The 13,647-nt window shown below is 43.6% G+C and overlaps 1 protein-coding gene across 10 annotated transcripts in view; it reads left to right on the forward strand.

The window, feature by feature from the left end:
- The first annotated feature begins 1,931 nt into the window (after positions 1–1,931).
- The window catches only part of BPTF (bromodomain PHD finger transcription factor), a 141,966-nt gene continuing 130,250 nt past the window's right edge, over positions 1,932–13,647 (forward strand). For all 10 annotated transcript variants that reach the window (XM_060290943.1, XM_060290941.1, XM_030843337.2 and 7 more), the window contains exon 1: positions 1,932–2,544. In XM_060290943.1, coding sequence (XP_060146926.1) covers positions 1,932–2,544 — 613 coding nt within the window. The remainder of the gene's footprint in view (positions 2,545–13,647) is intronic.

A 13,647-nucleotide genomic window follows, 5' to 3' on the forward strand; every position in this document is an offset into this window, starting at 1 on the left:
GCTCAGGATTTGTGACTCGCGGACCCTAGAGGGCAGGCTCAGTAGTTGTGGCGCACGGGCTTAGCTGCTCCGTGGCATGTGGGATCTTCCCGGGCCAGGGATCAAACCGGTGTCCCCTGCATTGGCAGGCAGATTCTTAACCACTGCACCACCAGGGAAGTCCCGAGAACCTATTTTAAAGTAGGTTTCTTCCGTTATGAGATTGTAAACTCTGAAGGCTGTCACCATTTTTAATATCTTTCTATTTAAGTACATAGGGTTGTACTTTATATAGTGCAGGATACAGGTTGCACACTTGTAGATTCTCAGCTATATCTGAACTGCATTCATTTTGATCAATCTGAAGTGTTTTTTTTTTTTAAACTGACAGTTGCCAACATTTAAAAATCAAGAGATTTCATGTGAAATGCATATTTCCACCTTCTCTTGAAAAATTCGAAGGTCTGGCCATTTTAGGCCCACATTCCCAAAGTTGCGCTCTTTAAACAAAACAGGCATTTCCATCCGCCAAAGTCCTCACCTTGCTCACTTGATTTACTTTCACTAGTCACCTGGTCCCTGAAGGCATGTAAGTTTGCCACGCTTGCTGCTCAATGGAACTATATTGAATAAATGAATTTGGCAGTTAATGCTTGTACGTTCATTTTCATTTCACATACGCGTTCTATCCTTCTAACTCCATTATAATAAGCCACTTGGTGGACAGAATCCTGTTAACTATTTTTCCTTAAATAACTTTTTGGTGGTCACGTGCTTCAATAAATATTAATATGTTTATAAAACCTTGCTCTTAGCCCCAGACCACTGCGAGTTGAGTCTCCCTGCGTTGGTCTGGGGATGCCTAAAATTTCATCGTTATGATTCGTTCCCTGGGTTTAGCCGAGACTTGGTTACTTGTCAGGTAAAGAGATTAAAATTATTTCCCGATAACACAAACATACAACATTTTAAAGTAGGTATGAGGTGGGAAGTTACCCTTTCCACAGCAAATAAAAAAGTTCTTTCAGAGGTGGTCAAGTTTCTAGCTGGGACCCTGGAAAAGGTGGAGGAGACTGGAATGCAGTTGCACTCTGAAGTTTATCGAAGGCTTTTTGGGTGGGAATTTTATCCGAAGAGTCTCAGAGCGACCCTCGCTCGGGTTCTGGCAGCTTTGGGCGTGGCTTCTGGCACAGCCCCCGAGTAGTTGTCACTGGGATCAATTTCAGGACTCTCTAGAGCCCAGCCTTCGGAGTTTCACATTTCTGGGGGCTCGTCTCCCCGCCCTCAGGTAATTTCCCTCCGTTGCTGGCGCTGCCCTGCCCCCTCGGTCGCTGGAGTCTCCCCCCCTGCCCGACACCCTCTCTGGCTCTTTCAGCATCAGTTTCCCCAAGGAGGCAGGAGGGAGACGAATTTGGGGGCTTCCCTGCCCTCGTCTTGGAGCCGGGGAAGGGGAGATGCGGGCAGGAGGCTCTGTGAGTTCAGGCTCGGCAGCCGGCTCCTGAGGCCTTCGGCCCGGGGCACTTCGCGAGGGAGCGACCCTCTCCTCAGAGCCGCCAGCGGGTGCAGTCCAGCCACGCCGAGCGGAGGGGGCCCGGGGCTCCCCGCCCCCGACCCGGCGTTGCCGCGCTCCCCCTAGCGGCCGCCGTGCGGCCTCGCTCCGTCCCAGGCTCGTCGGCGGCGCAGCTCACGTGACCGCGCTCCGGGCCTGCGGCCGCTGTCGGTTCCCCCAGTCACCGAGCGAGAGGGAAGAAACAAGATGGCGGCTGAAGGCGATCCGGAGTGGGGCCCCAGCAATTCGGATTGAGCCTTCTCCCTCCACCCGCTTCCGCCGGCCGGGCCCCTCCCGCCCGGCCCCGCGGGCCTCCCCACCCGGCCCCGGCGCCCCCCACCGCCACCCCTCCGCCCGCCCCTCCCCCCTCCGCTTTCCCTTCTCCCCCCGCCTCGGCTCCGACATGAGGGGCCGGCGGGGCAGGCCGCCCAAGCAGCCCGCGGCTCCCGCTGCGGAGCGCTGCGCCCCGGCCCCGCCGCCGCCGCCGCCGCCTACGTCCGGACCCATCGGGGGGCTCCGCTCGCGGCACCGCGGCAGCAGCCGGGGCAGGTGGGCCGCCGCCCAGGCTGAGGTGGCGCCCAAGACGCGGCTGAGCTCGCCCAGGGGGGGCAGCAGTAGCCGGAGGAAGCCGCCGCCGCCGCCGCCGGCCCCCCCTAGCACCAGCGCCCCGGGCCGGGGGGGGCGAGGAGGCGGGGGCGGCAGGACGGGGGGCGGGGGCGGCGGCGGCCACCTGGCCCGGACCACCCCGGCCCGGAGGGCCGTCAACAAAGTGGTGTACGATGACCACGAGAGTGAGGAGGAAGAGGAGGAGGAGGACATGGTCTCCGAGGAGGAGGAGGAGGAGGACGGCGAGGCTGAGGAGACCCAGGATTCCGAGGACGACGAGGAGGATGAGATGGAAGAGGACGACGATGACTCCGATTATCCGGAGGAGATGGAAGACGACGACGACGACGACGCCAGTTATTGCACGGAAAGCAGCTTCAGGAGCCATAGCACCTATAGCAGCACTCCAGGTACCCACCCAGCCCAGTTGCTGCAGACTCCTTCCCCACCTCCTCCCCCTTCTCCCCTCGCTCACTCCCTCTCTGGTCTCCCCCCACCCCCTCCTCCCCCCCAGACAGAGGGGAAATGCGACGGCACATCAAGTGGCAAAAAACTAGATTTACTAGAGGAAAGAGGCGCATTGTTCAAAATGGAGATTGCATTGTTGCAGTTCGCAGGCCACACACTCGCGCTCTCTCTCCCTCTCCCCCCACCAACCCCCTCTTTTTCCTCTTAAAAATTTGTGCCAGTGCAGTGTCTCCACCGGGCAGGGTTGAAAGTTTGGCACACACACATCCATTGCATTCATTTTTCTCCCCTTGTTTTGGTTTGGTTTTTTGGAATGAAAGAAGCCTCTTGTTTTTGCAGACCTCTTTGCATTTCTAATGTGGTTTCTTTTAGATTTTTATTCTATATCTGTTCCTAAAAAGGGAATTCAGGATTTAGATAGATTGTGCCATGCAAACACACACAAAACATGCTTCTCTTCACACCCCGAGCTGTGTGGTTTTAAAAGTGTGTTAAGGAAATAGATCAGTTGGGTTAGTAGGGGAGCCTTATCTGGTCCTGTGTGTTTGTTTTTATTCTTGACTGCTAATGGGCGCGTGCAACAGTTGCGGGTAAATGGCCGATTAAAAAGCAAAGCAGAAAAACCAAAGGAAACCAAAACAAATTTAGTATTTCATCTGATTCAAAATCATTTCGGTAAAATGCAAAATAAAATAAGAGACCTCAGGAACATGCGTCTTAACTAATTTGATGCCTTTGCCTGAGAAATGCAGTTTCCTGTCACCTGTTGCAGAGACGTATAGTTGATCATGCAGACGCAATTGCTGAAGATGAACTTTTGGACCAACTCCCAAGTCACACAGCAGAAGTATAGGGAGATTTATTGCAAAATGACTTTTTATTTTCATTCTGTTTCTGAGGATAATAGTCCTCCCTGATCTGTAATGAATTTCTCCATGGTGACTCCTCTCCTATTTTCTCAGAGTTCCTCTAGGCTGGTGCTGAGATACGTTTTGTTTATTTAAAAAACACACACATACACACACACAATGGCGGCTTTGTATTAAATACGTACTTGCGGCTTACTAAATTGTGAAAAAAACCGTAATTTATAGCGATAACCTACAAGACTTTTCCTTTATATTTTTGTTAATCTGGATTAACTAAATTAGAATCCAGTTTTCAGAGCATTTAAAAAGTAAAGTTCGTGAGAGAATAGGATCTTAACAAAGTGATAAAAGTGTGTCACTTGTTTTTAAAAGAGACTAGGATAGTAGAAGTGGTTAAATTTAAGTGTGTCTGTTTTTTTATAAATACCTAAATACTCATTGGAGGAGTATGAGTATTAAGTCAGATGTAAACCTGTTTAGATTGTCCTAACAGCACATGAAAAAGGTAATTTCTTTTGCCTGACAGAATATCTGCCTGTCTTTGGGGTCGGGTGTGGGGAGAGCTGGCAGGAGAATGAAGGGAATGAATCAAATGTCAAGTGTTTGTGTCCCGTATGTAGAAGGGACTACACACCATTCTTCATTTCTTGCCAACTTAATTTTAGTACATCTTTTATAGTAATAGTTTTTACTTTAAGAAATCACATGTGGTCTTTTCTACCAAGAGCCCAGAATGGAAAGACCCGTGGAGAGTAAATTACACTATTGGAGGAAGTTTTCTCAGATGAGACAGAGCTAAGGTGTTTTGGCAGGGTGGTTCAGCTAACTTTAACTCCTCTTTGAAGGCCTAGAAAATAATATTTAGGGTTGAGAGCCGTGTATATGCTGAGTTAAATTACAGTTTGTGGTTAGGTTTCCTTTTTTAAAAAGATGCTTATATCTTTATGTACTTCCATGACATTTCGTTTTTTCTGATGGCATTCGTAGTGCACCTTGTGTATGCTTGTCCTATCTTTATGTGAAATTATGGATTATATATGCTTATATTAATCTTACACCACCTGCATTTCCTAGTACAGCGTGTCTCACACAGCCGGTGCTCATCAGAGATTGGTTGGACAGATGATTGTTAGTAGGTGAGAACTTGTAATAGATGAAGTTGTGCTAATTCTACTGTGGGTGCCATAATTCCTAAATATTTTGGATTTGGGAAACTAAATATTGGTCTAATTAGATTTTGATACATTGACCAGGGAATGTTTTTAGCAGCAGAGTTAGTGTGTTTTGAGCTGCTGTTTCATATTGCTTGCCAGGCATTTTCCTTCCTTTATTGGATGTGGTGTTAACGTGTTAGATGTTTTACTTTTTGAAACATTATTTCTCAAGATTATGGTAGAAGAGATGATACATTTTGCGTTCTAAACTTTTAGAATACGTCTGCTTGCCTAGAACAATGCATGACAGTGAGTTGTTTAGGCTAAGCACCTGTTTCATTAGTTTTATTGTCTGTACTTCTAGGTAAATGTATGTGCTTTGGAAGGAAAAATGTATGTGCTTTGGAAGGAAAAATGTTCTAGATGGTTTGATATCCCCAAGCTCATAAATAAATATGTTTGGTGGATTTGAATCCAGCTGTATTGTCAGGACTCAGAGAGGAATATACTTTATTGGTAATTTAGAGAAGATTATTAAGCTTTGTAAACTAGAATGTTGGCTTAAGTACTAAATATTCAATTCCTAGTATAAGAAATTACTCATTCATCTATTCATATGTTGAGTACTTTGTAGGTAATATACCTGTTGATGCGAAGACATTGGTTGATGTTACTAGCTTAATTTTCTAAAACCATATATTTAAAAATGTTTATTCACTGGAGGTGAAATGTTTTCCTTTTAATGGAGAGAAATTTTAAATGGGTACGTAAGGTACTCACATGACATATTATTATAGGTATAACAATTTGTTAATACAAAATTGAAATCATCTAGTTTTGCTTAAATTCAAGGCATTTGGTTGAATGAGGCTTTTATTTTTATTGTTAAAATTTAGAGTTATTTCAGCCTGTAGGTTTTATGACATAGTTTGCCAGTACATTAAGAAGGATTGTGTAGAAAATCTTTTGAATAGGCATTTGGTAAAGTTCTGACAGCACCTTGAAATCAAGCATTTTCTAATTCAAAAAAATTAAATTAGACTTTAAACAGAATAGTTCTTGCATTTAACTTGTGTGGAACATCTGAGAATACCTAGGTGGTATTTTGATTTTTTTTGTTGTTGTTGTTTTGCGGTACGCGGGCCTCTCACTGGTGTGGCCTCTCCCGTTGCGGAGCACAGGCTCCGGACGCGCAGGCTCAGCGGCCATGGCTCACGGGCGCAGCCGCTCCGCGTCACGTGGGATCTTCCCAGACCGGGGCACGAACCCGCGTCCCCTGCATCGGCAGGCGGACTCTCAACCACTGCGCCACCAGGGAAGCCCCTAGGTGGTATTTTGAAATTTGGAGCTTCTGATGACTTCAGAAAGCAAAAGCGCTGGTGTTGCCCTGGGAGAGTTAGTGATTTATGTCCTCTAAGGCAGGGGTCCGGTACTGGTCCGCAGCCTGTTAGGAACCGGCCTGCACAGCAGGAGGTGAGCGCGAGGAGTGAAGCTTCATCCGCCGCTCCCCATCGCTCACATTACCGCCTGAACCATCACCCCTCCCCCCACCCCCGTGCATGGAAAAATTGTCTTCCATGAAGCCCTGGTGCCAAAAAGGTTGGGGACCTGTGCTCTAAGGATTATGACAGTGGAGATGGGTGGCGTAGGTGCCATGAATGAACTGTAGATTGATCTGAAGCAGAATTTGTTACCTGCTGGCAGTATTTATTCTCACTGGTGTCAACCAAGTATCTTTTCATTGTGCTTGGAATTCCTGATTGCTACAAGTGAGGTACGAAGTGCAGTGGAGATTTAAAGGAGGGCGAGATCATACCCTATTTGGGGGAGTTGGTGTGGGTGTATGCTTCCTGGATGGACATGTGGCTAGTGAGGATGGACATGTGGCTACTGAGGATGGACAGAAGAAGGGAGGGAGCAGCATGAAGCAAGGCACTGATTCTAAGGTGCAGGCAGGCTTAAGTAACCTGCTTTAGCAAGAGCCTGAGTATGTGAATAGGAAATAAAAAAATAAAGCACCATTGTTGGGCAGTACTTAGAGAACCAGGCTATAGCATCTCCCTCATTTGTAGGATAACAATTGGGGTAGATCAGTGATCCTCAGTCATTTTTCACTCCTGGAACACCCAAGGGATTTGCTGTATTCCTATCAGCACCATGTGGGAGCATGAAACAAAACCAAATCAAATCGTGGATACTGTTAAATCACTGATGCAGCCAGTTCTTTCCCCCACAAATTGAGAGAATTAATGGAAGAGGTGATTTCTGAAGTCTCCTCCCCTCCCACCCTCCTGTCTATTTCCGGTCTATTTCATGTGTGGGTATTGGGGATCAATCAGAAGATCGGGAAACAAGCGGGATATGATTTCAGGGGGACATCAGGAAGTTTAGCATTACTTCTGTTCTGCAGGATGGATTGGAAGAGGACAGATAACTGGTGGGGATCTGGATGGGTTTTGTAGCCCTGGATGGGAAGATCAATTCAGGAGGTACTTCAGAATTCTCCAGCATCAGAAGTGTAGACAGAGGAATACATCAGATATGCCTCTGTAAGAGTGGCAATGCTTTCAGTAGGTACAGGAATTTAAGATTATAAGGGAAATTAATGAGATCTGTTTTCAGGTATTGGTACCTGAAGAGGTTAAACATGAGAATTAAAAGAAAGAAAATGCGGGCCCCAAAGAGTTATTAAAAAGTTGGACAACATGACCTGTGGGTATTAGAGAGGTGTGTCTGAGGTATGCAATAATAGATGGTCTGTGTACAGCTCAGGCTCAGTACTCTTCTGGTGTATATTTGGAAGTGGAGCTGGGTATTGAAATGTGGGTGTGCAGCAGGAATGAGGATATTAAGGCCAGGAGCTCTGGTCTGTTCCGTTAGGTCTGCCTTTCCTCCCTCTTCAAGACCCCATGTCCTCCCTGTGACTGCAGATCCTTGGTGGGGGGGTGCCAGGGGTGAGAAGGTGGTGGTAGTGGTGGCAGACTGGTAGTCTGGGTGACACAGACAGGAGCAAATCCTAGTAGATGCCCTCTTTGCATTGGTTAGATTGCTCCCTCCCTGGTCCGTAGCCATGCTCTGGGGATCTCTTCCTAGAAGTCTTCCCAGAGTTCTGTTGCTCACCTTGGTCTCTTCTCTCTCTCTCTTTTTTCTTTTTGGCTGCACCGCTTGGCATGTGGGATCTTAGTTCCCCGACCAGAGATCGAACCCGCGCCCCCTGTAGTAGAAGCGCGGGGTCTTAATCACTGGACCGCCAGGGAAGTCCTCTCTTCTCTTTGAATGCCTCTTATAGCAGTTATAGCCTCATCTTCGTAATTTAGCACTAGTTTAGCACTGACCCTCATTATTCTAATTTTTTTCATGCTTTCAGTTCTTTAAAATGATAAGCTTCAGGAGACAGAACATTTCTTAAAAAAAAAACTTACAAAATGCACTTTAAAAGATAGACAGTAAAATGCAGATAGTATTAAAATGCATATAGCTAAATATAACGTTTTAATTGTTTGGTATACTGGTATGTATCAGATTATTCTGTATATTTTTCTAGATACTAAGTTACATTCCTCAAGTATTTTTTGATTGCTGGTTGATTTTTAAAAATAGTAACAGTAAGAGCTAACATTGGACATCTAAATTACTGAATTATTTTTGAGAAGTATTTAATAAAAATTACATTTAAAAAATACCAAAAAATTGGGAATTCCCTGGTGGTCCAGGGGTTAGGACTCTGAGCTCTCACTGACGAGGGCCCAGATTCAATACCTAGTTGGGGAACTAAGATCCCACAAGTTGGCATGGCAAAAAAAAATTTTTTTTAAATTATACACACACACACACACACACACACAGTTTTGCATTTTTAAAATAGCAGCTTTATTGAGATACAGTATACGTACCATAAAATTTACCCTTTAAAAAAAAGTGTATTATTCAATGGTTTTTAGTATATTCACGGAGTTGTGAATACATCATCCCTATCTAATTCCAGAACGTTTTTTATCACCCCAACAAGAAACCCATATCCATAGCAGTCACTCCCTGTTCTCTCCCTCCCCTGCTCCATCCCCTGGCAACCATTACTTCATTCTCTGTTGATTTGTCTCTTTTGGAACTTTCTTATGAAAGGAATCATACAATATGTGGCTCCTTTCACTTAGCATAATGTTTTCAAGGTTCATGGATCTTGGAGCATGTAACAGCACTGTATTTAAATAATATTCCATTATATGGATATACCGCATTTTGCTCATCCATTCATCACTTCATGGATATTTGAATTGTTTCTACTTTTTGGCTGTTATGAATAATACTGCTGCTAACCTTCGTGTATAGGTTTTTGTCTGGACAAGATGTGTTTATTTCTCTTGGGTATATCCTAGGAGTGGAATAGCTGGATTATTACAAATACAATTTTAGTAGAATCTTTATAACCAGACTTATTTTGTTCATTACAGTAGTTTTAAAACAGTTCTCTTAGGATGAATGAGAGCTGGTTTGTAAATCTTCCAAAATATCTATGATTTTTGGATTGCTGTAGGTCAGCTTGGAGAATTTATACCAGGGTTTGTCAGAGAAGGAGCAGTGTAAGTGGAGTCGTTTTCCCACATAGTCAGTGTGAGGGCGTCTGGCAGGCTTCGGAGGCACCCACATATGTCAGCCCACCGCAAAATTTTAGGCTGTCATGATACGTGAGAGTCTCAGGATTTTAGATAAATCTTTTATGAATGTCAGGGATCTAGGGAGGTAGCATGTAGCACAGAGTTTTAAAGAGTGAAGGATCTGGAACCAGTCCTCATAGGTTTGAATCTGGGCTCTGTGATGATGGGCATTTTGCTCAGCTCTTTGTACCTCACTTTCCTCCTTTGTAAAATGGAGATATCATAGTACTGAATTCAGGATGTTGTGAGGGCTGAATGGGTTAATGCATGTGAAGTGCCTAGAACAGTGCCTGGCATATATATAGTAAAGATTCAATAAATAGTAGCTATTATTGTCTGTGGATTTGTTCCTGAACTGAAAGTGGATACTCTGTAGGGATATAGGGACCTTACAATGTAGTGAGGTAGTATTTTATTCTGTCGAAAGCTGTCAACTGACTCACAAGGTATAAAAATATTTTAAGGACCACATTAAATAAAAATGTACCTGAAAATAGAGCTTTATTTTCCCCCCTTTAAAAGAATTACTAAATGTTTAATTTACCCATTCAAAACATTCAGTTTACCTAACATCTGATTTATTCTAGAACTATAATAAATAATACATTTACTTTAGTTATTTACAGGGGTCAGTTAAAGTAGAAATAGTGCTCTTGATAATTTCAGCTCTTTGGTAGTTCCTCTCCTCCATGCCATTTTCCTCTGCCTGTTCCTTAAACACCAGGTTTCCAGGTTTTCAAACCAGCCCCTGGCCCCCTCACTGTCTCCCTCCTTCCCCTGAGATCTCATTTATTCTCAAGTTGTTTTTAAAAATTGCAATGAAAAATTTAAAAATAGTGTAGATTTACTCCTTTGGGAAAATACATATAATATAAAGATGAAAATGAGAATCATCTGTAATCCCACCAACCAAAGATACTCACTAGACATGTTTCTGTGTGTGTGTGTGTGTGTGTGTGTGTGTGTGTGTGTGTATATATATATAATTCCACTTACTGTAACCTGCTTTTATCTACACATTTTTTAAAAGTTATAACTAGGATGACACTGAACAAACTGTTTTTCCCTGATATACGGCAAGGTTTTCCCATATCACTGTATCTTTATCAGTCAATTATCCCTAATGATTAGTAATGCTGAGTATCTCTTCACGTGCTTATTTGCTGTCTGTGAAGAAAACCATTGGTGAAGTGTCTGTTGAAATATTTTGCCCGTTTAAAAAATATTTATTTATTTAGGCTGTGCTGGGTCTTACTTATGGCATACGGGATCTTTAGTGGCAGCATGTGGACTAATTAGTTGCAGCATGCATGCAGGATCTAGTTCCCTGACCAGGGATTGAACCCAGGCCCCCTGCATTGGGAGTGCAGTGTTATCCACTGGACCACCAGGGAACTCCCTTTGCCCAGTTTTTAATTGGGTGGTTTTCTTATTATTGAATTTGGAAAGTTCAGCTAACATAATAATTATTTATGATATATAATTTCCCAAAGCTCTTTTCTCTGTTCCTTTTTCAGAGCATTCTCTTCTTGGATGCAACATCCTGACTTATCTCTCTAAGGATATTTATTATAGTTTTTTTTTTTTGAAGATTTCTTCTGTTTCTTTTGTTTTCTCAGATTCCTTTCTTAGGTTTTAGTTTTTTCTCTTTGATATTGGAGACTTTTTTCAAGTGCCTCGTGATCCTCAACTGTTCATATTTAGGAGTGAAGCACTGGGTAGCACTTTGTGGGTGGCCATGGGTTGTCAGCTGGTGGGTTTCACTGCAGAGTAATTGGGCAGTGGAACCCCAGGTATCAATTTTTGTTTTTGTGAATTTTTGTTTTCTCTTTCACTCTTTTTTTTTTTTTCTCCTGTGAGTCTATTTGGTTTCTTAAGGGAAGATTTCGTAAATCTTTTTCCTGGGGCTGGGAGTAGGGGTCCGAGGGCACGTGACCAATATCCTGGGAAGCCAGATGAGGGAGGGTGACTAGGGCTCACACCTTGGAGTAGGCACACTTCACTGAATTTCTCTGTTACGAACCCTGAGCCAACTTTTTTTTTTTTTTAAGTGTGGTGTAATTGACATACAACATTATCTTAGTTGCAGGTGTACAGCATAATGGTTTGATATATATATACATTGCCGAATGATCACCACAGTAAGTCTAGTTAACACCTGTCAACATACATAGTTACAAAAACATGTTCTTTTTCTTGTGATGAGAACTTTTGAGATCTGCTCTCTTAGCAACTTTCACATATACAATATAGCACTCTTAACTATAGTTACCATGTTGTACAGTACATCCCCATAACTTATTTGTATTGATATTATAACTGGAAGTTTATAGCTTTTCACCCCCTTCACCCATTTTGCCCACCCCCTATCCCCTGCTTCTGGCAGCTATCAGTCTGTTCTCTGTATCTATGAGCTTGCTTGTTGGCTTGTTTTTTAGGTTCCATATATAAGTGAGATCATACGGTATTTGTCTTTTTCTGTCTGACTTATTTCACTTAGCATAATGCCCTAAGGGTCCATCCATGTTGTCACAAATGGCAGGATTTTCTTCTTTTTTATGGCTGAATCATATTCCATATATGTATATTGTGTGTGTGTGTGTGTGTGTGTATGTGTATACACCACATTTTTTTAATCCATTCATCCATCAATGGATACTTAGGTTGTTTCATGTCTTGGTTATTGTAAATAATGTTTCAGTGAACATGGCGGGTATAGATGGCTTTATTTTTTTTTGCGGTACGCGGGCCTCTCACTGTTGTGGCCTCTCCTGTTGCGGAGCACAGGCTCCGGACACGCAGGCTCAGCGGCCATGGCTCACGGGCCCAGCCGCTCCGTGGCATGTGGGATCTTCCCGGACCGGAGCACGAACCCGTGTCCCCTGCCTCGGCAGGCGGACTCTCAACCACTGCGCCACCAGGGAAGCCCCTAGATGTCTTTTTGAGATAGTGATATCTTTTCCTTTGGATATATCCAGAAGTGGAATTGCTGGATCATATGGTAATTCTATTTTTCATTTTTTGAGGAACTTTCATACTGTTTTCCATAGTGGCTGCACCAATTTACATTCCTACCAGCAGTGCATAAGGGTTTCCTTTTTTCCACATCCTCGCCAACACTTGTTATTTCTTGTCTTTTTGATAATAGCCATAATAACAGGTGTGAGGTGATACCTCATTGTGGTTCTTTTCTCTTTGTTCTAGTATGTTTTTACCTTTTGTACTTCTTTGTTGTCAATTTACCAAGTGTTGAGAGGAAAAGGATATTAGCTCATGTTACATATTTATCATATATAAAGTGAAGTCTCATTAAGTATTTCTTTACAAAACGGTTAAAAAATAACTTATCTAATACTTATTCAGCGTGCAAGGTACTGTGTTAAAACCTTCACAGAGATCCAGTGATGGATAAGAAATGGTCCCTACTCTCAGGTCTTTATTCTTTCAAGAGGGAATAATAAAACAGTGCATAAGTATAAAATAATATAGGGCAGGCTGTGGTAAGTGCTGTAAGAAAAACAAATTAGGGAGAGAGATCATATTCTATATATTTGGGAGATCAGAAATGGTGTCAAGAACAAGGTTGAATTTGAGATATTTCTTGAAGATTGGGTAGGATTTCTCCAGGTGGAGATTGAACAGAAAGAGAAAGGAGGAGGTGAAAGGTAACAGATGACAGGAAGGTGAACGTTCAGGGACTGCGTACTTGATGTCTGAGTGTGGAGGAGGCGAGACTGTAGAGAAGTGGAGATTATGTTTTGGTCCAATTTGAATAAATGCCAGTCTGAGGAATTTGAACTTAGTAGGCAGTGTGTAGTCATTGAATGTTTTAAAAGTGGCGTATGTCATGATAAAGCTGAGCTTTTTGGGAATTCCCTGCCGGTCCAGTGGTTAGGGCTCCACGCTTCCACTGCAGGGGGCATGGGTTCGATCCCTGGTCGGGGAACTAAGACCCGCAGGTCATGTGGTGCCGCCAAAAAAAAAAAAAAAAAGCTGAGCTTTTTGAAAAATAATCTGGCTTTGGTGTATAGGATTTATTGGAATAGGAGGGGGCTGGTATAATAACTTTTCATAGCTACATAAGATCCCATCCTAAGGCTTTACCAAGTAGTTAAGCTGTGCTGTACAGTCATTCCTTGGTATCTGCAGGCAGTTGGCGGCTGGACCCCCCCCCCATGATACCTAAATCTGCTGGTGCTCAAGACTCTTATATAAAATGGTGTTGTACAGTTGGCCCTCGAAATCCTTGGATGCCAAACCTGTGGATATGGAGGGCCGACTGTTTACGTTTGCTGTGATTACCTGTAGTGACTAAACCTTTAGATAAATCTTGGTTCACATTCCTGGTTTTTTTTAAGGCTTTTACT

This window comes from Globicephala melas, chromosome 20, assembly GCF_963455315.2.
Source record: "Globicephala melas chromosome 20, mGloMel1.2, whole genome shotgun sequence".
NCBI lineage: Eukaryota > Metazoa > Chordata > Mammalia > Artiodactyla > Delphinidae > Globicephala > Globicephala melas.